This window comes from Biomphalaria glabrata, chromosome 7, assembly GCF_947242115.1.
Source record: "Biomphalaria glabrata chromosome 7, xgBioGlab47.1, whole genome shotgun sequence".
In the NCBI taxonomy this organism is placed as follows: domain Eukaryota; kingdom Metazoa; phylum Mollusca; class Gastropoda; family Planorbidae; genus Biomphalaria; species Biomphalaria glabrata.
Window position 1 is genome coordinate 26,643,737 of NC_074717.1, and position 25,048 is coordinate 26,668,784.

Genomic DNA, 25,048 nt, shown 5'->3' on the forward strand with positions numbered 1-25,048 from the left:
TTTTTTTTCTCAAAGATGTGAAAGAATTAACAATAGGTTGAAAGGTAGATCTATAAGACCTTAGCATAGAGTACAAAGTACTTAACCATGTTTTGTCATGGTTATAAGTCATGCCAATATGTAACATCATTCAATTAGGATTTTATATTTTTGTTTTAATATTGTATTCATGCAATTAAAATAATGATGTGTTAATATTTCATAAAATCAATACTATTGATATTAAATTAATAAGTTCACTTTAAGCTATTTAACATTTTATATAAGTTAACCCTTAAATAAATTTTTAAAAATCAATACACTAGAGTAAAATGTCTTAATACTTTTAATATATTTGTACATTTGGACAACTACACAGGATTACAGAGATAGAAAAGTACAGAGACCATTTACATGACAATTCACAAAAACAGAACACAACATTCAACCTTAAAATTAAAAAACAAAATTTTGCATGTTTTAAGCTTAACTACTCCTTAAAATAAAAAAAAATCTTACATGGTACAAAAATATTTTTCTCTGGGAATGTTGGGTCATAATAATAGGAAACAAGTTAAGGGTTAATAAATTCAATAGTTCCTTTAACGAATACAATTTCTCACATTGGTACAACATCAAGTACTATTTGTGTTGATCTATGGATGTCATGGAATGAGAGAAATAAAGCTTGAATCACATCACTCTTTCTTGAATTAATAGTTACAAAACAGTAGTGTTATAATAGAAATAGTCACTTTTGAACATGTTACTTCTGCATAGTATGAAAGTGTGTATAATATGCATGCTATGGGATAAATTGGTTAATTATTCAAAGGTAACTATATACAGGACTGATTGCAAATATACAAAATAAAAATGCTTAAATTTACTAAAATGGATAGTTATCCAAGGTTATGCAGATGACACAAAAGTTGGGTTAATCTATACAGTCTGATACATATATTCCACAAGCAGGACTCTTTTAATTATACAAACTGTAACTATATTTAATGTCCACTAAGAGAATGGTAAACCTTACAACCTACACAATTAAGTGATTCCTAAGAGAATGGTGAACCTTACAACATACACAATTAAGTTCCTGACAGAGATGTAAACCATAAAAAAGAAAATTGCTCAATCCCAAACCCATATATCATTAGGTCTAGCCCCAGTAGTAATAAATGTTGGTCCACTAGTTACTGAACCAGAAAAAAAAAAAAAAAGCCCAGTCAGGAGCTATCGAGAGGAATAGTTACACAAACAAACAAACAATGTATATTGTCAACAAGTTGGTCAATCAGATGTAAAATCAAGAACATCTTTTTTAAAAGTATTCCGAGAGAAAAAGAAAAGGCCATTACACATTTTATGTTTGCACCCAGTAAAGGAGAAACAAGTAGACATTATTTAATTTTATTATCATAAAGCTTATTTTGAAAAAAATGTATAACTCAAAGAGATGACTTCAGAGACAAATTAAGATACCATAGATAATATTTGGGAGTAGTTTGAAAAAATTTTTAATGAGAGAAAAAATATTTATATATAAATATATATTTATATATATATATATATATATATGACCACAATATAAAAAATGTCAATAACCAATATTCTCAAAACTTTTCAATTTTAAAAATTCATTTAACAAAATTGCTAAAATATTAAGGTACCGGAATGTATGTTCATTGCATGAACAATTATGAGTCTTCCAAAAAATTCAATGAACTTACGTTTTTTATTTTAAATTGTAAATAATTCAAGGACCTCCAAGAATGATAAGAAAGCAGCTGAAAGCTTTCAAATGATCTAAAAATGAAAAAAGGGTTACTTAAAAAAAACAGGCACTACACAAGGTGAGGATACACAAGGCAATGTCAAGGATGAGTGTGGACAGAGCAATTCTAACAATGTACACAGCACAGAATAATGGGTAAAATCAAAAAGAGATTGGAAATCAAGTGGGAGCCCAACAGTAGCTTGACATGTAACTCTTTGGTCATTTCTTTTCTACCTTTATTGCACAGAGTAGAAACTAGCTAATATGTGAACAACACACCAATATATCTAGGCTAAACAATCATTGATTGAAAAACAAACTATCAAAAAGCAAATGTAGAGCATAGCAAGGCAGACAAAATCACAAAGTAATTCTATATAGAGTCAAAAAAAAAAAATACACACACTACTTGCTCTACTTAAATGTGCTAAAAAAAAAAGTCATGAGCATGCATGCAAAAATCAGTAAAAATCTTAGCAGAAATTAATAATCATGATTGTGCAACATAAACTTAAAAGACTCAGTCCAAATTATAACAAGCATAAATTGAAACTGTATTTTAATATTCGTTTAGAAAAAAAAATTCTATTTTAAATAAAAAGAAAGTTTTTGTTTCCAAATTTATTTTTTATTGGGAAAAAAAATGGGGAGGGGGGTAGTGATTACATATGAATAAGACATACATCTAAAGGCAGTATTTGATTTTAACAATCTTTGCTAAATGCTGTTACAAAATTAAAGTCATGTAGTACTGTAGTATACAAGTCTGCTTACTTCAGAAATCAAAGGAGTTCCTTACCACTCCAAATGTATAAATATTGAAAAGAAATATCTATTTAGAATATTTAAGCCTAACACCAGCCATTGCACTAACCTTAATTATAAAGCACAATTTTTATCTATCAATCCCTCAACAACAATTTATAACTAACTAAAAAAATAAAATGCTACCAACTCCTACAATGAAATACCCCAATTTACAAAATAATTAAACACTTGAGTAAAATTTGATTTTGACAACAGTGGAAGCAGTAAAAAATGTGTTTGATCCATTTCTAGGACAGTGACAAGATAAACAATATTTCAAGCACTGGTTTTTTGGGGCTGTTGAGTTAAATAAAGCCACAGATCACCCAGTCTTTCAAGCAGATAAAAAGTACTGTCATAGAGGCTTTGAAAACCATCTGTCAGCCTAGTTTTTAAAGTCTCCATATTTGGAAAAGCCTGTGACTTGAAATCTTTGAGGCTGTAAAAACAAATGTAAAATATAATTAGCTTTTAATTTATATTTTAAGTAACCTGTTTTGGTTTCTTTTTTGTTGATCTCTTCTAATTTTATATTTCATAACATTAAGATTCAATAAATAACCATTAGGCAGGGTTTAGGCTGTGTTATTTATTATAATTCAAATAATTAACTTCATTAGTCAAAATATGCCCATGCTTGATTAACTTCTTAGGTTTGAAAAGGAAACTTATTAGAATAAATTAACATGAACAATAACTTACTCAACAATTTTCTCAAGGAATAAAAAAAGTGCAGCCATAAAGGACAAAATAAAGAGGACAATCACTGCATAATCAGCCACTCGCCAAACAAGGCTTCGAGATTTTTTATCGTCATCACGAACAAGGCAACGTTCATTGTGAACACGTTGTACTTCTAACTCTTTTGTGAATGTAGATGTTGCTGCTGCCATATTATTGGAGTCTGTGTTACTCTAAGGAATATGAAAAGAATAAATTACAAATTTATTTTACATACAATGGAGTATTATTCATAGCCTTAGTTTGTAAACATCTACATTAGAAATGTATACAGTTGCCAGGATTGTATGGCAATTATGCAGCAGATGAGTTTCATTGAAAAAAGAAAGAGAGAAATAAGTCCTAATTTCACAACACAGAAAATACAAACAAGACTCTATGAATCAGTTTCAAAAAGAAAGAAACAACAAAATTCTACTTAAAAAATGTATTACCTTGGACTCAGTACTAATGCTTTCTACAGTGTTTACTACAATTGCTGATTCCTTAAAATTTCCGTCAGATATGGCAATACTCTTTCTGCTGCGTGTGTTTTTACTTGGAGTGGTCGATGTAACTATTCCGTCTACTTCTTCTGTTGTCTTCTCTTTATTTTGTACAGACTCAGACTTTCTTGGACGACCTCGTGACCGTGAACGTGATTTTGACTTCTCTGCAGAGGAAGACTTTCTATTTCTTGATGACGACCTAGATCTTGAACGAGAAACTTTTCTTGACCTTGAGGTAGATCGCTTTTTTTCACTCTTAAAAAAATTATAATAGAATTGTGAATGACGTAGTAGTTCATTCAAATATACTGCTATAATTGCAACTATATATGTAAATTGATTGGAAAATTCTAAAACAAATAGCCTAGCTATCAAACAAAATGATCACATTAAAAAAATAATGACATCTGCTAGTTAAGTAAAGGGTCCACTTGTCAGACTGTGCCATCACAAACCTTTAGTGAAAGAACATAGCAAAATCTATTTCAAATATACTATAGACCATCAAAGAAACTTCTTATAATTGAATAAAACATTTCAAATATAAACATTCTTAAAACATTTCTAACTAATATTGTTAATTGTTACTTTTATGTGCTAATTTCAGTTTCTTACCTTTTTACTTTCTAAAAAATTCTGGATCACTTTTGCATAATCTGAACCTATAGATAAAGCAGATTCCCAGCTTTCTATGTTGTCTCCATCACCTCTCCATCGTACAAGATATTCAAGAGCACCTTTCCTCTTTCTCTGACCTAATATTGCATCAACCTTTTAATTAAAAAAAAAAAGTATTTCTATTACAATATTTATTTTCAATTGATAAAAAAAAACGCTTAAAAAAAAAATAAAAGAAAAGCTAAAGTTGAAACTAAACAGATTTAGGGGTATGTCTATAACATAGACCAATGTTTCCCAAATTGAGTTCCACAAGGACCTCCCAGAATGATAAGAAAGCAGCTGAAAGCTTTCAAATGATCTAAAAATGTAAAAAAGGGTTACTTAAAAAAAAAAAAAAAAAAAAAACAGGCACTAAGCAAGGTGAGGATAGGAATAGGTGTTCAACGAACTATAGGAGTTATTAACTAGTAGGCCCATAAGTTATATTCTTAAGTAAATGAAGGAAAAAAAATAAAAATAAAACAACATCTAAGAGACTCTAATTTGAAACAAAGATACTAAAATAAATCATTAAATGATTGTCTAAAGCTTGTCTAAAGAGTATCAAAATATTTCAAAATAAATTCCTTTTAACTTAAGTTTCCTACATCACAACATATTTGTGTGATGCAGGTTACGTATGTTGCAACAAAGTAAACAAATAAAACCTAATTTCACATCACATCAGATATATATAGATATATATATATATTAAAACAGCTATATATGTATCATTATTTTAATTTAGTTTCATACAGCCTATTTGTGCGAAGCAAGATTTTCTTATGTTGCAACAAAGTTTAAGTCTAGAAACTGGCTTGATGCCACACTAGATTTTAGAATTCAGCTTTAGAAGCAACATGGTGCATGATAACAAGAAGTTATGCTCTTCAAGTATACCATCAAAGCTATTAAATCTTTTTATAATTATATATATTATATTATATATCATGATATATCTATATTTTTTTTAAAGTTGTATACTTGAAAAGAAAGCTTAATTTAGAATATGGTTTAATTATTTTTTTTTAATTTAAATAGAACAAAAATGCAACCTAAAAAATAAAGTGTTCCGCTAAATTCTCTGAATGTTCTCAGTGTTCCGCTAAAGATAGAGTATAGATCTAGACTCTAGTCTAGTGACAATAATATTATATACTTATCGCTTATATTAAACGTTATATTAGTCTACTAGATTACTATAGTAGTATAGTTACTGTAGTAGTCAATAAGTAGTAATAGAGTATTGAGTAGACTCTATAACAGTCAAGTAAATTTCTAAATCTAAGTAATAATTAATTAAAGTATTTAAAGTAATGCCAGTGATTGAATGAGTGATGGCTGAGTAATGGGATATGCATGGGCATGATTATTATTATGACTGCGCTATCTATGACTATATCTATGACCATCATGACATGATTATATATAGATTATGTCCCCAGTTCTAAATAATGTCTAGGCTAGAGATGATAAATTTAGATCTTAGAAATCTAGATTTATAACAATAATAACATACCTATAGTTTACTAGATATATTATTATTATATTATTTTATATGATAGAAAAATCTATACTATACATTCTGTATAATCTATACATCTATAGATCTAGAATCTATATACTATAATACTATAAGTCTATATGTCTATATTGACTATATGAGACTTACTACTATTAGACTAGATATTAACTATATAAAGTGTATAGATCTATACAGACCTTATATAAGACAAGAAGAAGATATCTAGACTTGAGACTATATAACTATATTAAGTTAACTATATAAATCTAGATGTGTACTATAGTATACTACCTATTACTATACTAGTTACTAGATCTATTTTTCTCTCTCTCTCTATATATATATATATATTATATTAATAGTCTATTACTATTAGATATTACATTATAAATAGTACTAGTACCAGGTATATATATATATAAATATTGATCCTATAACTTAGTAATACTTAGGACTTAGTGTCACTTAGTCTTAGTATAACATAACTAGATCTATATTCTATATTATAATATTATTAATATAAAAAAATGTATATAAATATATATATAATATTAACTACATCTTTATTATTATTATAAGTATTAAAGCATATATATATATTATATATAATTTATACTATTTATAGATTATAGATTCTAGAAATCACCTGAGAGCCATAACTTGCAAATGCATGTATTTTTTATTTATAAGCCTAACAACTTACCTATACTCTATAGTCAATAGAATAATAGATCAGTATATCTAGATTTACCATGAATACGGATACAAATAAGGCAATGAGTCTTGAATGAGGTCAAAGGGTATGGGCATGGCCCGTCAAGTGTGGTTAGATATTTTAAAATATTTAGATATCTATAGATTAGTCTCTAGATCTAGATCATGTAGATGTCATGTGGGTATGCAGTTTTACAGCGGAAAGACCTCTGGCCTAGATCTATTAATCTATATAGATCTATATATATATATATATATATATAGAGAGAGAGAGGTCTAATAGATCTAGAAGTATCGACTCTCGTAGACTCTGGTGACGGTAGTCAAACCGAAAAAAAAAAAAAGAGTAAAGAGAGGCAAACCAATGAATTGAATTTTTGAATTAATTTCATGCTTAGCTTATTACTGAAGACAAGGGATTGCATTTTGCATTCAAAGATAGACATTAATGTAGATCTACTATCAATATTATTCTACTTTGAATGCATAGGAAATACTAAAAAATCTAGAAATATCTAGAGAATAGATCTAGATCTAAATCTTGATAACTTACTTGAGAATCATCGTCGCTGAAATTCGCCATTTTTTTAAATGCTCAAAATTCAATCCCATAAAGCAGTTTGGGACGCTCTGTAACTATCCAACTCCCAGCAAATATTCAAAAATAATTGTTGCTATATAGATCTAATATATTTAGACTATTTGTTACCGGCAAAATGTGAAATCAGAATGAAGATTTCAGGCAAAGTAGGAAATGATTTAACCATGATTTAACATTGTTATTATTAAGTGTGTTTGCTGTGTACGACTTTATTCTGCTAGGTAAAATGTTGATACAAAAGATTTTTTATGTTGTGGGTATAAAAAGTGAAAATAAAGAATATGTGATCAAGACATAGGCCTGTAACCTATTTGGCCTATACGACTACTATGCACGTAATTGGAAACAACATTTGCTTATAATATTAAATTAGTAATAAGCCATCATTTTATAGTCCTTGCTAGAAAATGTTATGATCTTTATATGAAGCAACCGTGAAAATAAACGCTAAGAGAAGAAAATATAATGGCATTAATGGCTATTTTTTTTTTTAAGATATGGTTTTACTTCATTAGTTAAGGCAGGAATTGAGTCACTAGCGGATCCAGAAATTTGGTGGGGGGGGGGCGATTTTTTTCCAAACCCTAACCCTAATGCCCAGTAAACCCTAACCCTATGCATAAACGTGCGTACAGCGCGCGCGCACACACACATATATATATATATATATAGCTTTTCTCAACCTTCGGCGAAAAACAAAACAACTGGGGCAGAGCTATAAGGTCCTCTTGTGGGGTTCGGGGCGAAGCCCCGACGCCAAAAGCGTTTTCTTGCATTCTTCACTGCAGAAACGCATTCTCCTGACCTAAAGCTCATTATTCATACTATTAAAAAAGGACCTTTCGAATAATGTTGTACTTGAAAAATATTCTAATATGAATTTATAGGCCCATAATACATTGCAAATAAAACTGATTTGTTCCTTGAAAAGATAGGATACCCCACATATTTAGATTTTCGCTTTGAGGATCGCCGCCGAAAAAAAAAATTCGATAAATAGTATTTAAGAAAATGTAAGTATAAATTGTGAGTTATAGTCCCAAATTTATTTAACTAGAAAAATATCAGATTGAGTAAAGGTTGGGAAAAAGCGACTATGGATACATTATTTGAGTTTAGAACTCATCTCAATCATGACTTTTATACTGAAAAATTTCGTTTGAATTCTAACTTTTCCAATGCAAAGTCTTTCTTAAAATAATTATGATAAATTCATGTGAAATTACATAAACGGGAAATGGGAGGGGCGGTAGAGTGAAAACGATTAATCCTCGATCCTTTAAGGATTTCTGCTAAAGATTGCGTTTGGCATTAAAGAATAGGGGTGGGGCGACTCGATATAAGAATTTAATTTATAGTGTATATAAATTATATTAGTGACAGATTTTTTTTTAAATTTTGTAATTTCTTAACTATAATACAAAAACAAAATTGATTTGTCCGATGGGGGAAATGCGATTGCATGTATCGCCCCTCCCACCTAGTACAACCCTTTTTCATCTAAATTTTCTAATGAAACAATTTGAGATTAGAGTATGGTACGACATAATATACAATGGGTCACATATCAATACGTAGTTTATATTATATAGATATTCAACTAATTTTGTTCACAAACTATATATGATTCTCCACAAAAATAGGACCCCCCCCAGCACTCAGAGAGCTAGAGTGGGGAGGGCAGTACATGCAATCGACCCCCCCCCCACCTCACCGAATCAGCCAAAATACCAGAAAGGGAGCGACATAATATACAATTTATATGTTAATTCAACTAATTTTGTTCACAAACTATGATTTCTCCATAAAAACGGACTGCCCCCCCCCCACTCAATGGGTTTAGGTGGGAAGGGCAGTAGAGGTATTCGCACCCCGCCCCCCCCCCCCACACCAATCGGCAAACAGGGAACGACATAATATAAAGATCGGTTAAAATATCAATAACAAGTTTTAATTATATAGATATTTAATTGATTTTGTTAGCTGTTAGCAAGCTGTGATTTCTACAAACAAATTGGACCGCCCCCCCCCCCCACTCGAAAGTATAGGGGGTGGGGGTGGGATTGATACCATCGCCCCCTCCCGACCCCACCAAATCGGCCAACATACTAGAGGGGGGGGCGAAATAATCTAAAAATAGGTTGAAATATAAATAATTAGTATATATTTTTAACATAAGTAATAAATAAGTAATAAATTCGTATACAAATTGTGTGAATCCTATACTAAAGTTCGACCGCCACCCCCACGCCAATCAATCCGAACAATCTGAAACGTCATTTTGATATCAAACATCCGAGCTTTGTCGACAGCGACATACAGTGGGCTATGTGAACTGAGTCAAGAAAGCAAGACTTTACAGCTGGCAAATACAATAAACAAAACATATAGCTGTCATTAAAGTTTCTTATTTGATAGCCCTCAGAATTGCTAGAGCTATGAAACATAACATCGATGCTGATGACTTACTGTTGCCAGCTGCCAAATTCTAGTAATGATTGGAACCGACTTTTTAAAAAATCTATCTGTAGCCTACTATTTCAATCTCCGTATCTAATGAAACTGTTTACAGAATAGTTGACATGTCTAGTGATTTATTGATCAGATAATTCTATGCCTGTGGTCCCGTCTGGGGCATTGGCCACATCCAGCTTCCTCCGGGCATTTTGGTTCTGGACAATCTCCCCGATTGTCTAAATGCCTTGCCCAGGGCGGCACCTTCGCCCAGGGCCGCCGCTACCTATTGTGCACAATGCACACAGGCGGCCGAAATTAAGGGGCGGCCAAACCATCATTCCAAGGTTAATTTTTTTTATATTTTTAGTTTGATTAAAAAAAAACTTATATTAATAGGCCTATTTAAATATTTTATATAAGTTCTAATTATTCCATTGTCCGTTAAAAACTTTAAAAACCAAACAAAAAAAAAAACGATATTGGTAGGCCTACATAAAAAGTTATTTTGGAAATGTATATAAGAAAACAATGAAATTTTCCATAGGCACCTACAGAAGCAGATCAGTCAACAATTGTTTTTCCTTCATATTATCTACTTGCTACATATAACTATTTCTGTTTAGTCGAATAGACCGCCCTGTAAGTAGATCTAGTAATTAAAAAGTCAATGTTTAAAACATTTTCACTTTTATTTTAAATGGCTGTTAGGCCTACTTAAGTTAAATCTCAGCATATTGTAATAATAGTTTTATTGAGTTTTTGTTCACAAGAGAAGTTTGTTCAAGTTATTTAAATGTTTATTTATTTAAAAATATAATACACCTACATCGGTTCAGCTGTATAAGCTGTTTCGAGCTACAAGCCAACGACCGACCAACAACAAGGGGGGGGGGGGGGGGGGCTGCAAAAACAAAGTCTACTTTCATTTCTACTTTCAAAGTCTACTTATTAATCGATGTCTGAATATTATTAAAATTTTATAATTACCAATGTTTTAAAATTTAAAAAAATCTTAAATAAGACGTCGTTTCGTCTTCTACTAAGAGCTTGTCAAATGTAGAACATTTTTGCGAGAGGTGTTTGCAACAATATGGGTCAAAACTTTTTGAAGAAAACATTGCAAAACGTCTCCGCTAGTGTGATTCTTCTGGATTTTCTTGCCTCAGAATGGTCGAATCTCTTCCGACCATAGCACTTCATTATAGTGACGACTTTTGTGTGAAAAAAAAAAATGGTCCGAGACAGATATGTACTTAACACTAAGGTGGCCTTAAACCAGGTCACGCCCTTTACCGACACCCATGCGCTATACGTACCTAGAATGTCCCTCGCATAACACTATTGGCCAGGGATACCTCTTTATTATTATTAGACTTAGGATGAATAGTAGGCCTTCGTTTTCGATATTCACTCTTCTTACTACAAGACAAAATGCGTTGTAGACGCCACGAGAAAGAATTTCTGAAGATAAAAACGCGTAATGCCTACCGACATCGGATACTAAACCATGGGCGGATCCAGAACTTTGGAGTGGGGGGGGGGCGATTTCTTGCATTCTTCACTGCAGAAACGCATTCTCCTGACATCTACATCATAATATTCACCAGTGGAATTCGGGGCAAAGCCCCGATGCCAAAAGTGATTTCTTGCATTCTTCACTGCAGAAACACATTCTCCTGACATCTACAGCTCATTATCAATCAGTGGGGTTCGGGGCGAAGCCCCGGTGTCAAAAGCGTTTTTTTTTTAATTCTTCACTGCAGGTTTCAAGTCAAAATTTCGTTTTTGTATCTTTTCGATTATGTGGCCCGCGACACGAGTGTCGGAAATTAAAATGGCCCACAGGTCGAATTAGGTTGGCATCACTCCTTTAGTCTATCAGAAAAAAGGCCTCAAGTGAATTCCCCCTTCCTGTTCCCCACACTACATTTATTTTGGCATTCTGTCCTCTAAAAAAAAAAGGAAGTATTAATTTGGTTTCATCAATTGTGATCGTTTATTTAAGTGCTATCGAGTATAGATGAATCTTATCTACACACGTGTAAAATCATTATCATTCCTCCCTCTCTCTTTCAAGAAAAATAATATACTCTAGGATAACTCTAGATCTTTTTTACAATTCATCTATTCAGCTTGCAAATGCAACGGCTTAAAAACCTGGTCACGGATCTCATTTATTGGAGTTGTTTTTATGCAGTGGACGCCCTCACATTGCGGCGTGAGGAGCGATGAGGCAGCAGACGTCCTCGCAAGAGAGGGCGCGTTGGAAGCTACGAATCTCAAAGCACCAAGCACTTTTCTACAGGCTAAGGCAGAAGTCGGAGCACTCATTTATGTGAAGTGGTTAAAATCTTGGGAAGAATCCAATAGGGCCCGTAGCGTCTGTCAGCATATGCGTCACCCATTGTGGTAATTGAGGTCAGACCAGTCAATCATTGCGCACTTTAGGACGGAACACTGTCCTGTTGGCCGCAGATTGCCTGAGATTGGGCATACTTTGCCCGGTTCCATACAAACTCTGTCTCTCTCTCTTTGGAGAGAGCGTGGAAACAGTGACGCATATTTTGTACAATTATACCTGACTCCGAGAGTTACAATTTAAGTTTGGCTAAAGGACTAGACAATCATTATCTTAAACTATGTCTTCGGATATTTCCGCACGAAGGCTCTATTTACTAAAGAGTTTAATTAATAAATTAATAGACGTTTAGGAACATTTGTCGCAACGTCTTCAAAGTCTGCATCTATCATCACAATTTTATAAACTTTACTAGATTTACAGGGTAGCCTACATTCGCTCAATCAGGATTTTTTTCGGATGGGGAGGGGTAAAATTTTTTATTTTTTTTAATATATAGCATTCATTAGTTATCAAGAGCAAAATACCAGTTGGCAGCTCAATAGAGGATCCAGAACTTTGGGGGGGGGGCGATTTTTTTTCCAAACCCTAACCCTAATGCCCAGTAAAGCCCCGACGCCGAAAGCATTTTCTTGCATTTTCACTGCAGAAACGCATTCTCTACAGCTCATTAATCATTCTATTAAAAAAGGACTTTTTGATCAATGTTTTACTTGAAAAATATTCTAATATGAATTAACAAGCCCTTACTACATTGCAAATACAACCGATTTGTTCCTTGAAAAGATAAGATACCCCACATAAGCCTACTTATATTAAGGCTTATATATCTAAACAGAGAATAAAAAGTGGTCATATTACAACTAGAGCAGTGTTTCTCAAACTTCGGCAAAAACAAAAAAAAAATCATGTTGGTGGCCTTTCCCTTGTCAGCTAGGGGGTCGGGGGGGGGGGAGCGCTGTAAGCCCCCCCCCCCCAGCGGCGTTCGGGACGGAGCCCCTACTCCAAGCGTCTTCTGGCATTCTCACTTCGGGGAAGAGAGTCGGCCGAGTGGGGGGGGGGGCGATCGCCCCTACCGCCCTCCCCCCCGGATCCACTATTGTGGCAGCTGACCGCTTAGAACGTTTATAATTCAACTAGTAGAACACTTTTTCATGTGGCTGTAGAACCCACAGTGGAGCGCTCTTTACGAGAGACATTACCGTCCACATCCACGTGTAGGCATATCGCTTTGGTGGAAAAGGAGCCAACCATTTTTCGTTTGGCACGTTTTTCTTCCGGGGCTAAGTCCAATGGCAGAGTTTTAAGTCAATGATTAACATGCATGACTAGATTGACACATGAAAGGCTTATGACGTAATTATCTTCTTTTGTAAAGTAAGGTCTGATATATAAGATAAAGTTTTATTGGTTGTTGTTGTCGGTCGTTAACGTATAGCACCAGAGAGCTGGGAGTATTAATATTTTTAATAAATAGACTTTAAATAACTTGAACAAACTTCTCTTGTGAACAAATGAACTCAATATATTAACAGATTTATCTTGAAATGAGATATATATCTAATATGCCTTATACTGAAATAAACTGATATTCAAATAAATATAGCTCACAATAGGAACCATGGGCGTAGCCAGGGGGGGGGGGGGTTGGGGTTCAACCCCCCCCCCCGAAATGAAATCCCCCCCCCTCGCGGGGGGGGGGGGAGTCGGAATTTAGTGACTGATTTTTTGCTTTGATTTTGTTTATTTTAGGTGAGATTTTAATACTAAACCATCACTTGCCCCAGCACAACCAAAGCGGTTTTGAGTTTAAAACTCCCTACCAGGGGGGTTCGAGTTTAAAAACCCCTACTAGGGGTTTTGAGTTTTAAACCCCCTACCTGCGTTTTTGCAGTTAACTCCCCCTCTTCTATAAAACAAAACAAGAAAAATGCAAACGAAAATCCCCTAATTCCAAGAGCAAAGTTAAGGAAGATTTTGATTTTAAAACCCCATCTAAAATTTACGATAAACCCCCTTTTTAATATAAAAAAAAGCTAATTACGCACTCAAAATGTTATGAGCGTAGCTAAATGGGTTTTGACTCAGTTTTGAGTTTAAACCCCACTTCAGCGGGGTTTGAAGGTAAAAAATACCTCTTTAATAATAAAAACAAAGCAAATTATACACTAAAAATGTTATGAGTGTAGTCTAATGGGTTTTGAGTTTAAACTCCCCTCCAGTGGAGTTTGAAGCTAAAATGTACCTCTTCAATATTAATAAAAGAAAATTACTCACTCTAAAATCTATGAGCGTAGTCAAAGGGGTTTTGAGTTTAAACCCCCCGCCAGGGGGGTTTGAGGATAAAAATATATCTTCAGTGTAAGAAAAAAAAGCAAAATTACGCACTCAAAATGCTATGAGCGTTGCCGAAAGGGGTTTTGAGTTTAAACCCCCATTCAGAGGGGTTTGGTGCTAAAAATACATCTTCAATATAAAAAAAAAGCAAATTACACACTAAAATTATTTGAGCGTAGCCAATCGGGGGTTTTGAGTTTAAACCCTTCTTCTACAGATGGCTTTTTTTCAAAGTTTAAAACCCCTCCAGATGGTTTTGAGTCTAAGATCCCCCTACAGAGCATTTTGAGGTAGAAATGCCCCAACAGAAGATTTTGACGATAAAACTTCTCTTTTCGATATAAAATCTAAAGCAAACTACAGTCACTTAATTCCAAGAGCGTATTCATGAGATAAACTGCAGTGAATAGTCATCTACCGAAATCGAAAAACACTAAATGTAGCTCAACAAAGATGGCTAAGACAGATTTTAGGAGTCAGTTATAGAGATCGGGTCTAAATCAAGGAAATCCTATGCCGAACTGGGAGTCGACCCCTTAGTAAGATTGTGAGAGAACGACGCATGAGGTTTGCGGGAAATGTTCTTGTAAAATGTTTGTTTTACATGTTTCGGATGTTCCTTCAGAGTAGAAGATAGTTTACTTCCTAGCCCAAACCTCCCGCAGGACGACGGGGGATGGGAGCGGGCAGGGTTTGAACCCTCGACCGTCGATAAATCCGAACGACAGTCCAGCGCGCAAACAGCACGACCAGGCAGCCATTCTTCGACATAATGAATTACGCATAAGAAGAGTTGCAATGATATCCTAGTACAACTTGATGCCACTCATTCATGGAGGTCCTCATGGTAGGTGGGAAGAGGCTTCAGACATTACCAGTGACAGATTTTTATGGAAACGGCTTGCCTTCAAATGCTCTGAACGTCGTGGGAGGGTCTAAGTCAGTAAGAATAGCACATTTGGTTTTTGAAATAAAACTTTTTAATAGCAGGAAAATGCACTGTAGATACCTCAGATTATGCATTTTGTTGGTTTTCAATATCAAAAATAGTGCTTGGCGGCGGGGCTTCGCCCCGCGCTGGGGGAGCTCCTAGCGCTCCCCCAGACCCCTTTGCTAGTAGGCCAATGGCGGGGAGTCTACAATTTTATGAAAACAGCTTGATGGCAAATGCGCCGAACGACGAGGGAGGGTCTAAGTCAGTAAGAATAGCACATTAGGTTTTTGAAATAGAACTTTTTAATAGCAGGAAAATGCACTGTAGATACCTCAGAATATGCATTTTGTTGGTTTTCAATATCAGAAATAGTGCTTGGCGGCGGGGCTTCGCCCCGCGCTGGGGAAGCTCCTAGCGCTCCCCCAGACCCCTTTGCTAGTAAGCCTAATATCGGGGAATCTACAACTTTTCCACTAACTCATGGAAGAAACTATTCTATGGCACAATAAACGTCTTCCGAAAGAATGAAGGATCATAATGTAATAAAGATTATGTACACACACACACACAAACATATAATTTTTTTTGCGGTGGGAACGTCGGGGGGGGGGAATTCATTCCCCCAAACCCCCCCCCCCCGGAAAAAAATCCTGGCTACGCCCATGATAGGAACACATCCTTACACTCTGGTATCCTGGATCGTCTCTCGAGCATAACATATATTATGACAGCTCCGCTCATCTTGCATTATTCTACAAGACTGACAAATTAATGCTCCATTTCTTCATCACATATTATAGATGATTTAAGAAGATGGCGGTCATTCCTTTTTTTTGTGTGTGTGTGTGTGTTTTTTTTTACATTTTATGTGCAATATTGAACAAAGTGACAAGCTTCAAAGACAAGTATTTCTTACTTGTATCGATTTTATGAAAGCGCTTGACAGCTTGCTAGAATACAAAGATGACTTGTCTCTCAGTCTAGTTAAACTTGATTAACTGATCTGGGTGTTGCTTTGATTGTGTAGCCCAGTGATGCCCAACCTTATTCGACATGCGGACCATTTTTATTTCCGACACTCAAGTCGCGGGCCACATCAACGAAAACATACAACAATGAAATGAAATGAACCTGAAACTATTTGATTAGAATCCCGTGGATCTATAACCCGGAGTTTAACACTCTTTTATTCGCGGCTCAAATCGAGAAGGCCCCCATATTTGTTTTATTATACCGTTTATATGTTGTTGTTTTTTAAACAGCTACACTTTCCAATACTTTCCATATAAACCAACACGTAGGCTTACTATCATGTTCCACAAGTTAACATCCGTTCACTTTTCCTGATAGATTTCCATTCAGAAATGTTAAAGGTCAGCCAAGGATACCAACCCATTGTATAAAAAAGGAGGGCCCTAATGTAGATAAAGATACATTTTTCAACTTTAAAAAAAAAAAAAATGGGTGGGAGAGATTTTCTGCGGATCGGGCCGTATTTTGCGCATCACTGGTGTAGCCGAATTACAGCGTTAAATGACACATCTCGATTTGACCTCCTTGTAAGCAAAGAACATGAACAAATATAGAATATCTAAACTTTTAAAACTCTTCGTAACCAATAAATAATTAGATAAGATAAGAAATAAGCAAAATAAAATATATACTTAAAAAAAGCGTATATTAAGTGTAATTTTACCAATTAGATAAATGTGTATGAGTTATATATATTATATATATACACACACACACACACATATACATATTTGTGTATGTGTGTGTGTGTGTTTGTATGTCAAAAACATTATAGTTATAGGAGGAAATTGGGAAACAATGGTAGATCATCGATTTGTATTCTATCAAAGAACGCGATCATTTTTCATACATTCCTACAAAGTTTATTACACCATCGTCCTCATGCTGGCAGCAGTGTATTGTAACGTCCTCATGCTGGCAGCAGTGTATTGTAACGTCCTCGTGCTGGCAGCAGTGTATTGTAACGTCATCATGCTGGCAGCAGTGTATTGTAACGTCCTCATGCTGGCAGCAGTGTATTGTAACGTCCTCGTGCTGGCAGCAGTGTATTGTAACGTCCTCATGCTGGCAGCAGTGTATTGTAACGTCCTCATGCTGGCAGCAGTGTATTGTAACGTCCTCATGCTGGCAGCAGTGTATTGTAACGTCCTCATGCTGGCAGCAGTGTATTGTAACGTCCTCGTGCTGGCAGCAGTGTATTGTAACGTCCTCGTGCTGGCAGCAGTGTATTGTAACGTCCTCGTGCTGGCAGCAGTGTATTGTAACGTCATCATGCTGGCAGCAGTGTATTGTAACGTCATCATGCTGGCAGCAGTGTATTGTAACGTCCTCATGCTGGCAGCAGTGTATTGTAACGTCCTCATGCTGGCAGCAGTGTATTGTAACGTCATCATGCTGGCAGCAGTGTATTGTAACGTCCTCATGCTGGCAGCAGTGTATTGTAACGTCCTCGTGCTGGCAGCAGTGTATTGTAACGTCATCATGCTGGCAGCAGTGTATTGTAACGTCCTCGTGCTGGCAGCAGTGTATTGTAACGTCCTCATGCTGGCAGCAGTGTATTGTAACGTCCTCATGCTGGCAGCAGTGTATTGTAACGTCCTCATGCTGGCAGCAGTGTATTGTAACGTCCTCATGCTGGCAGCAGTGTATTGTAACGTCCTCGTGCTGGCAGCAGTGTATTGTAACGTCCTCATGCTGGCAGCAGTGTATTGTAACGTCCTCATGCTGGCAGCAGTGTATTGTAACGTCCTCATGCTGGCAGCAGTGTATTGTAACGTCCTCATGCTGGCAGCAGTGTATTGTAACGTCCTCATGCTGGCAGCAGTGTATTGTAACGTCCTCACGCTGGCAGCAGTGTATTGTAACGTCCTCACGCTGGCAGCAGTGTATTGTAACGTCCTCGTGCTGGCAGCAGTGTATTGTAACGTCCTCATGCTGGCAGCAGTGTATTGTAACGTCCTCATGCTGGCAGCAGTGTATTGTAACGTCATCACGCTGGCAGCATGTATTGTAACGTCATCACGCTGGCAGCAGTGTATTGTAACGTCATCATGCTGGCAGCAGTGTATTGTAACGTCCTCATGCTGGCAGCAGTGTATTGTAACGTCATCATGCTGGCAGCAGTGTATTGTAACGTCCTCATGCTGGCAGCAGTGTATTGTAACGTCATCACGCTGGCAGCAGTGTATTGTAACGTCATCACGCTGGCAGCAGTGTATTGTAACGTCATCATGCTGGCAGCAGTGTATTGTAACGTCATCATGCTGGCAGCAGTGTATTGTAACGTCCTCATGCTGGCAGCAGTGTATTGTAACGTCATCATGCTGGCAGCAGTGTATTGTAACGTCCTCATGCTGGCAGCAGTGTATTGTAACGTCCTCATGCTGGCAGCAGTGTATTGTAACGTCATCACGCTGGCAGCAGTGTATTGTAACGTCATCACGCTGGCAGCAGTGTATTGTAACGTCATCATGCTGGCAGCAGTGTATTGTAACGTCCTCATGCTGGCAGCAGTGTATTGTAACGGGCAAACTTGGGACCATCGAGACGACTAGATGGAGCGCATTCCGCACGACACGGCTGTCAGGCAATCCACACGTGCTTCAACAACGTGACTCTCTTTCAACGACTAACAACGACTGTGTCGTATAACCTCAAGCAAACGACTTTCAAAGAGTGTATGGATTTACGCGCAAGAAATAATGATTTAATAATCTCAAACGAATGACATTGCTTATATTATAGTGATGCTGATAGAATTGTGCCATATGACCGGAAGTCCAATGCGAGGAAATATTTTGTTGAATGCTAAATTATTATTTGTATCGCTTCACCTGCCACGCTAGTTAAAAATTACTTTTTTTTTTTTCCTGAGACAGACTTGCTAATTGTTTTCTGTAGAGAAAAAAAATGTGAAAACAATAAGCTTTAAATTTGCGCCTTCGCGGGCCGCATTTAACACGAATACCACCAGCGACTGCACTTCGCCGACCTTTAGTATATAGACTATAGTGCCTAGGATCTGCTGTGTCAAAAGCCACCGCCTAATGAGTGTGTTGATTCACGTAGGCACACAGTCATTGGAAGACCCCCGTCACCGAAGCGACGCCTCCGAATCTATATTTAGTCCCTCCATCCGGGCCCTAGATATATTCACACCTTTTTATTGGTCGAACCAGAGTTCAGGTCAGGGAAAAAAATCGCTGTAGCGCTATCTTTCAAAAATTTTGATTGGCTACTTATTCCACTGGACTTATGTGTGCAATAAATTACACAAACAACAATTTATATCACATTTCAACGCGTAGTGAGTTAGAAAATTAAATATAATGTATTCATATACAATTTAAACATTGAATCATTATTATTTTTTCATGTATTAGCCATTTAAAATAATTTAAAGAAAGTAAAATAATCCGTTACTATATTTAGACTACCCAATCATAGATAAGTTTACTTTGAATCGCGTAGGATTCATAAATGAAAGGTTTGAGAGGCCCTAGACGTCAAAATCATCAAATCATAATTTTCGTATTTCTCGGAACATTTGTAAGGTAAATTTACATATTTTATGAAAATATTATTGTTTAACTTACATTTTAATTCATACTTTTGTCCTATCAGGATTGTGTACTTTCTGACCGTACTGAATCAAATTTCACTCCTGATTGGTTTTCACATCTAGTTCTAGTAAGGCTAAGGGAAAAAAATCTTCGAAAGTTGAATAGAAATGGCGTTCAAACGCAACATTGCCTTTGTTTGGTAAGGGTAATAGAAAACAAAGGTTTTAATATTATGTAGATGTGTGCATGTGCAAATCGATTTTCAGTCATTAGTCGTAAGCAATGAGAATAAAAAGCTACCAATGTCAAAGGCTTGTTATTTCTGCACGTGTTTATTACATGACTTATAGCGGTTGGCATGTAAACATACCTCTGCACTGCCTTTGCTCTGGACTGTCTCTGGACTCAGGAGAATGAGTCCTATCAGTAGATTCTAGATCTAGTTATTTCAAGTAGTAGTATCGTCGATTTAAAAAAAAACAACAACAGAGACTGTATTCAACTGTACTGTATTGTAATGTTTGAATTATAAGTATTATTAGTACTATTAATAATCTAGATCTAGACTCTAACTCTAGACCTATCAGTCCTATCTAGTCTAGTAGAGACAGTAGTACTGTAATATATATTATATAGTTAGTAGAGATATAAGATGTCTAATAATAGTAAAATAGTAATAATAGACATGTGACATGTGTATTCACTGTACTGTATTGATCATAATTGATGTATCTACTAATCATTGTATGTATATAGTGACAGTCTGTAGGCTGTAGCTAGATTTAGTTCTAGAATCTAGATCTATATAGAATTGATTAGATCTATATAGACTCTAGATCTAATCAATCTAAATTTCTAATCTAGACTATAATCATAATGTCTATAGTCTATAGTGACATAGATCTACTAGTGACAATCTAGGTTATATATTCACTGAAATTCATGTCTAATGTAAGACTAGATTATATTATTATTATATATATATAATATTTTAAATAGTAAGAATCTAGATCTAAGTTGTCACTGATGTAGATCTATAATGATTAATCTATAAATATAGAATAGGAATAGATATAGATTTTAATGTAGATCTAGGTTAATACATTATTTATAAATCAATTATTTTTGCCAAGAACATCACATCTAAACATCTATTTCTGCTTGTAACTAAATAGAAACTGAATAGCTTTCAGCTGTTTGTTCTTGGGAATGAATGGTAGAAAAAACTTAGGGGATCATTATTTAAAGGGAAACTCTGATGGTTGGACATGTTTGATATGTGTTTCATTTACAGATAAGGAATATATTATTCTTTCATTTTATTTTCAATAATAACTTTAGACTTAGATCTAGATCTAGAATCTAGTAATTGATTTTTTATTTTTTAAATTTTGCTTTGCATCCAAAACTATCAGATTTTTACCTAAAGTTCTACGTATATCTGACCAGCTTGTTAACACCAGTTGGACTTGATGCCTATTTACTTTTTGGGCAGAGAGGGATGTGAATGAAATTGCTAGTTTTTTTTCCCCTTGAGTTGGTTATCTTAATCGTATGCTCTGAGTACATCTATGTGATTGTACATCTAGGCCTAGATCTCAGTACTACAGACTAGTGTCTAGTATGTAGTATCTATTACATGCTTTGGCACCATATATCTATGTGTCTTATAAATGTTGTTGCACACAATAATATAGGATGTATAGTATATATATATATTGTCACATTCAGCGCAGACTTAACCATTGTCCAGTGATGGTCAATTTTGATTCTCTTTTCGTCGTTTATGTCTGTCCTTGGCAGTGGATTTTCTTTGTTCTCAAATAACGGAAATGTTGAAAATTAAATAGTTCTAGGTCAGTGCAGATATAGATCTAGTAAGTAAAGAAAAAAATGTTTAAGAAAAATTTGATCTGTGTAACTAGGGTAGATCTACATGCATGACTAACCATGTCAGTGTGTTATTTTCTCGGGTACCACTCATCATCTCTTGCATAATGGGCAAGGAAAAATATATGACCATTATGACATGATGAAATACATGTTCAGAATTAGGCTAGGTCTAAACTGACGAGTTTGTTAGAATCAGTTGGAAAGACAGTCTATTTTACTTTTTTGGGCAGGAAGGAGTGTAGATGAAAATGTTACATATGTTATTTTTTCTTGAGTTAGTTATCCTAATACTTTTAGATCTGTATCAGTGACTATCATAGCTGTTGGACTGAACCAATACTAGGCCTAACAGCTACTGTAAAATGAAGCATTGCATTTTGTTAGATCTAGATCCTCTTTCAGTATTGTTGAGGGGAGTGACATAGACAATCCCTAAAAACAAAATCTCATATTATCCCATTTTTATGAGATATTTACAGTTTTACTGTCTAATTTTTGAAATATTTATATACATTGTTGTAAACATGTAACTAAAAAATGGCATTTACACAGAATTTAAGTATGACACTCAAATTTAAAAGAACATTAAAGTTTCCCTTTAATAATTTCAATGTCTTATTGGATTTTATCATATCAATGTCTATGAATATGACTAGCTCTAGACTTTAGAATCCAGATCTATATATCTTGAATTTTACATTAGTTAATATAAACAAAAATGTGCACCTAGTAAGCAATGAATGTTCATTTTACTTTTCAGAGAAGTCAAACTATGACAAAATATTTACTGCCTATTAAAGAGAGATCTATTTTCTCCTTGTTAACCTTTGTATATAGGTTATTATTGTAAAAAAAAAAAAATCAATTCTCTACAATTTTTTAATGCCCCATCTCTGTGCTCTATTTTTTTATGTCACAATTTTACCTTCCCCTTTATTGGCTGTTTTCATGATCAAAATAGGTTCAATCCAGTAGTTAGGGTTATGCTATATGCTTTTTGAGCTTTTTTTAAAAAAAAAAAAAAATAGATAAAATTTTACTATTGTCTTCATTGTGATATTAATTTTGGTGCAACTTATAATTTCAATTTACAGAATTTTTAATTTTGTTTATAAAAGTAAGTCAAAAGTTGAAGCACTCCTTCCTGACCTAGTTCTGTGTAAGGCAGATGATGTAAATAATTTTATTTTTTCCAAACTAAGGTCAGATACCTATTAGTTTGGTAGTTTGGGGAAATTAAAAAATCACCAAGATTTGAACCTGGGCCCTTTACTGCTAAGCCAAGTAAAAAAAAAAGATTACCTACCATTTTTTCCCTACAAAGTTGGTTAGTGATAATAATGGTCTCTTATTGGTCAATTTATGATCATTGTTGAGAATGTGATTTAAATGTGTGTTTGTATATAATATAAAATGTGATATTTTTAAGCCTTAGGGAAACATTTGAAAAAAATATTGTGTATAGTATAATTTCTTATTTATTTATTATCTGTAGGTACAAAGTACCTTATTTTGGTAGTATCTTCTGATGATGCAGCGGTAGTATATTGAGGCCTACTGTTTTTTGGTAGGTAACCTTATGTTTTTATATCTTTACCATTAAGTTATTTTGAAACTTTCTTTAATTATTTCATAATAATTTCTTTTTTTTGGTTTTGTTTTGACTTAAATTTGCCTTCTGACAAATATATTGAAAAAAAAACACAGTTTTCCTTTTCCAATGTTATGTATGTGTATATATATATATATATGTATGTATGTATCTATTTAAAAAAAAATATATGTGACTGTACCTATTAATACTTTGATAAAGTTTTTAAAACACAATGCTACAAGGACTGACATTTGTGTACTAAATTGTTGATTAAGAGGGATCTATTAAAATTTATTAATAAAATAAAGCTCATAACCTGAGAATCTAGAGATGTAATATGAAAACAAAATAATTCTAAATGTAGTTGCTAAAAAATATAAAAAAACTTACATTTTGACTTAGTGTCTAGTTTTTTTAGGATTGATATCTGCTAGAAAGTAAACAAAAAAATTAAAAAATTTCTCTTTTATAATTCTTTCTAAAATATTTTACTTAAGCAAAATGCTTTTTATTATGATATGCTTTTTGCTTTATAATTTAGGTAAACACCAGGCCTAATAATGGCTGATGAGCCAATTCTGGGGCTCTTCGATGGAGAGACTAATTTTCTAGATGAGTTAGCTGCTACAGGCTCCAATGACCTTGGTCCAACCACTGGTATGGGAGGTGGCAGTTTGATGGGAGGTTCTAATTCTGGGATGCCTGGGACACAACACCTGCAGCAAAGTGGACAGTCACAACAAGGTAGGAAACTCAATTAGTAATTAGATATGTATAGCTTCCTCAAGAACTTATTTCTTGGCTTCAGGTAATGGGACTGTAGGCTGCCCATGCATCGTGATCCCTCTCTTAACTTGCAGATGTGATCCAAAGAAATGCTATGCAAAAATTTGGCATCAATTCAGTTACAGGAGCTGTCTGAGTGGATACCTTAGTTGATGGTCCTAAAGAGTTCATTCTTTGAGGTTCACTATTGAAGCCTTAGCACTGGAAGGCAGTGGAGGTTTGAAATCAGAAGACCCTCTCCTAAATTTATAGTGTTATCTGCTCATGGTTTTAGAGGGGCCAGGTATTCATCTTTGCCCTTTCACCTGTCTGTAGAAGCAGTTTCACCTGGCTTAATATCTCAGCCACACTATAGAAGGCCAGGTGCTGCATTTGGTTGTCAGATGTTTTGTCAGATTATTAAAAATATTTTTAACAATTTTTAGTAATAAGCACCAGTTACGAAATCAATTATTGTTTTTTTTTGTTATGCAAAAATTACCCCTAATTATGAAATTTAGATGGCTGAGTTATGCTATATAAATTAAATTAGCTATTCAAATTTAATAATTTGAAAATCATATAGTATGTTTCTTTTAAAAATGTTTTATGTTTCGGATGTTCATTCAAAGTTGAAGATAATTTACTTCTTAGGAAAACCGGGGAAAGCAGTGGGAAGGGTATGAACCTAGGACCATCGACAAGTCCAAAATAATTTCAAAACACAAAAGAATCAAAGTTGTCAACATTTACAAAATATACTAACTTAACTCTTACAATACATACTAAGTAGACTCATAATGCTTTAGGACACTA

At 34.6% G+C, this 25,048-nt stretch overlaps 2 protein-coding genes across 8 annotated transcripts in view; one reads left to right on the forward strand and one right to left on the reverse strand.

Annotated features, from left to right (window-relative positions):
* Positions 1-307: 307 nt before the first annotated feature.
* On the reverse strand, positions 308-7,394 carry LOC106071927 (chromobox protein homolog 5-like). Of its 3 annotated transcripts, none has more exons than XR_008779010.1 (5): positions 6,687-6,824; positions 4,414-4,569; positions 3,745-4,053; positions 3,272-3,483; positions 308-3,008 (listed from the first exon to the last, which is right to left on the reverse strand). XR_008779010.1 is itself a non-coding variant. In XM_056036284.1 (5 exons), the coding sequence occupies exons 1-5, from the start codon at positions 7,278-7,280 to the stop codon at positions 2,846-2,848; spliced, it is 870 nt and encodes a 289-aa protein (XP_055892259.1). In that variant the 5' UTR covers positions 7,281-7,394; the 3' UTR covers positions 308-2,845. The 3 variants fall into 3 exon arrangements, 1 of the variants encoding a protein (XP_055892259.1); XR_008779011.1 differs by lacking the exon at positions 6,687-6,824 and adding an exon at positions 6,630-6,678; XM_056036284.1 differs by lacking the exon at positions 6,687-6,824 and adding an exon at positions 7,251-7,394.
* A 12,474-nt stretch (positions 7,395-19,868) lies between these two features.
* Positions 19,869-25,048, forward strand: part of LOC106051881 (chromodomain-helicase-DNA-binding protein 8-like) — a 47,979-nt gene continuing 42,799 nt past the window's right edge. For 4 of the 5 annotated variants that reach the window (XM_056036277.1, XM_056036281.1, XM_056036280.1 and 1 more), the window contains exons 1-3: positions 19,869-19,971; positions 23,369-23,440; positions 24,009-24,211. In XM_056036277.1, coding sequence (XP_055892252.1) covers positions 24,028-24,211 — 184 coding nt within the window. In that variant the 5' untranslated portion in view covers positions 19,869-19,971; positions 23,369-23,440; positions 24,009-24,027. The remainder of the gene's footprint in view (positions 19,972-23,368; positions 23,441-24,008; positions 24,212-25,048) is intronic. The other variant, XM_056036278.1, reaches the window with a different exon arrangement.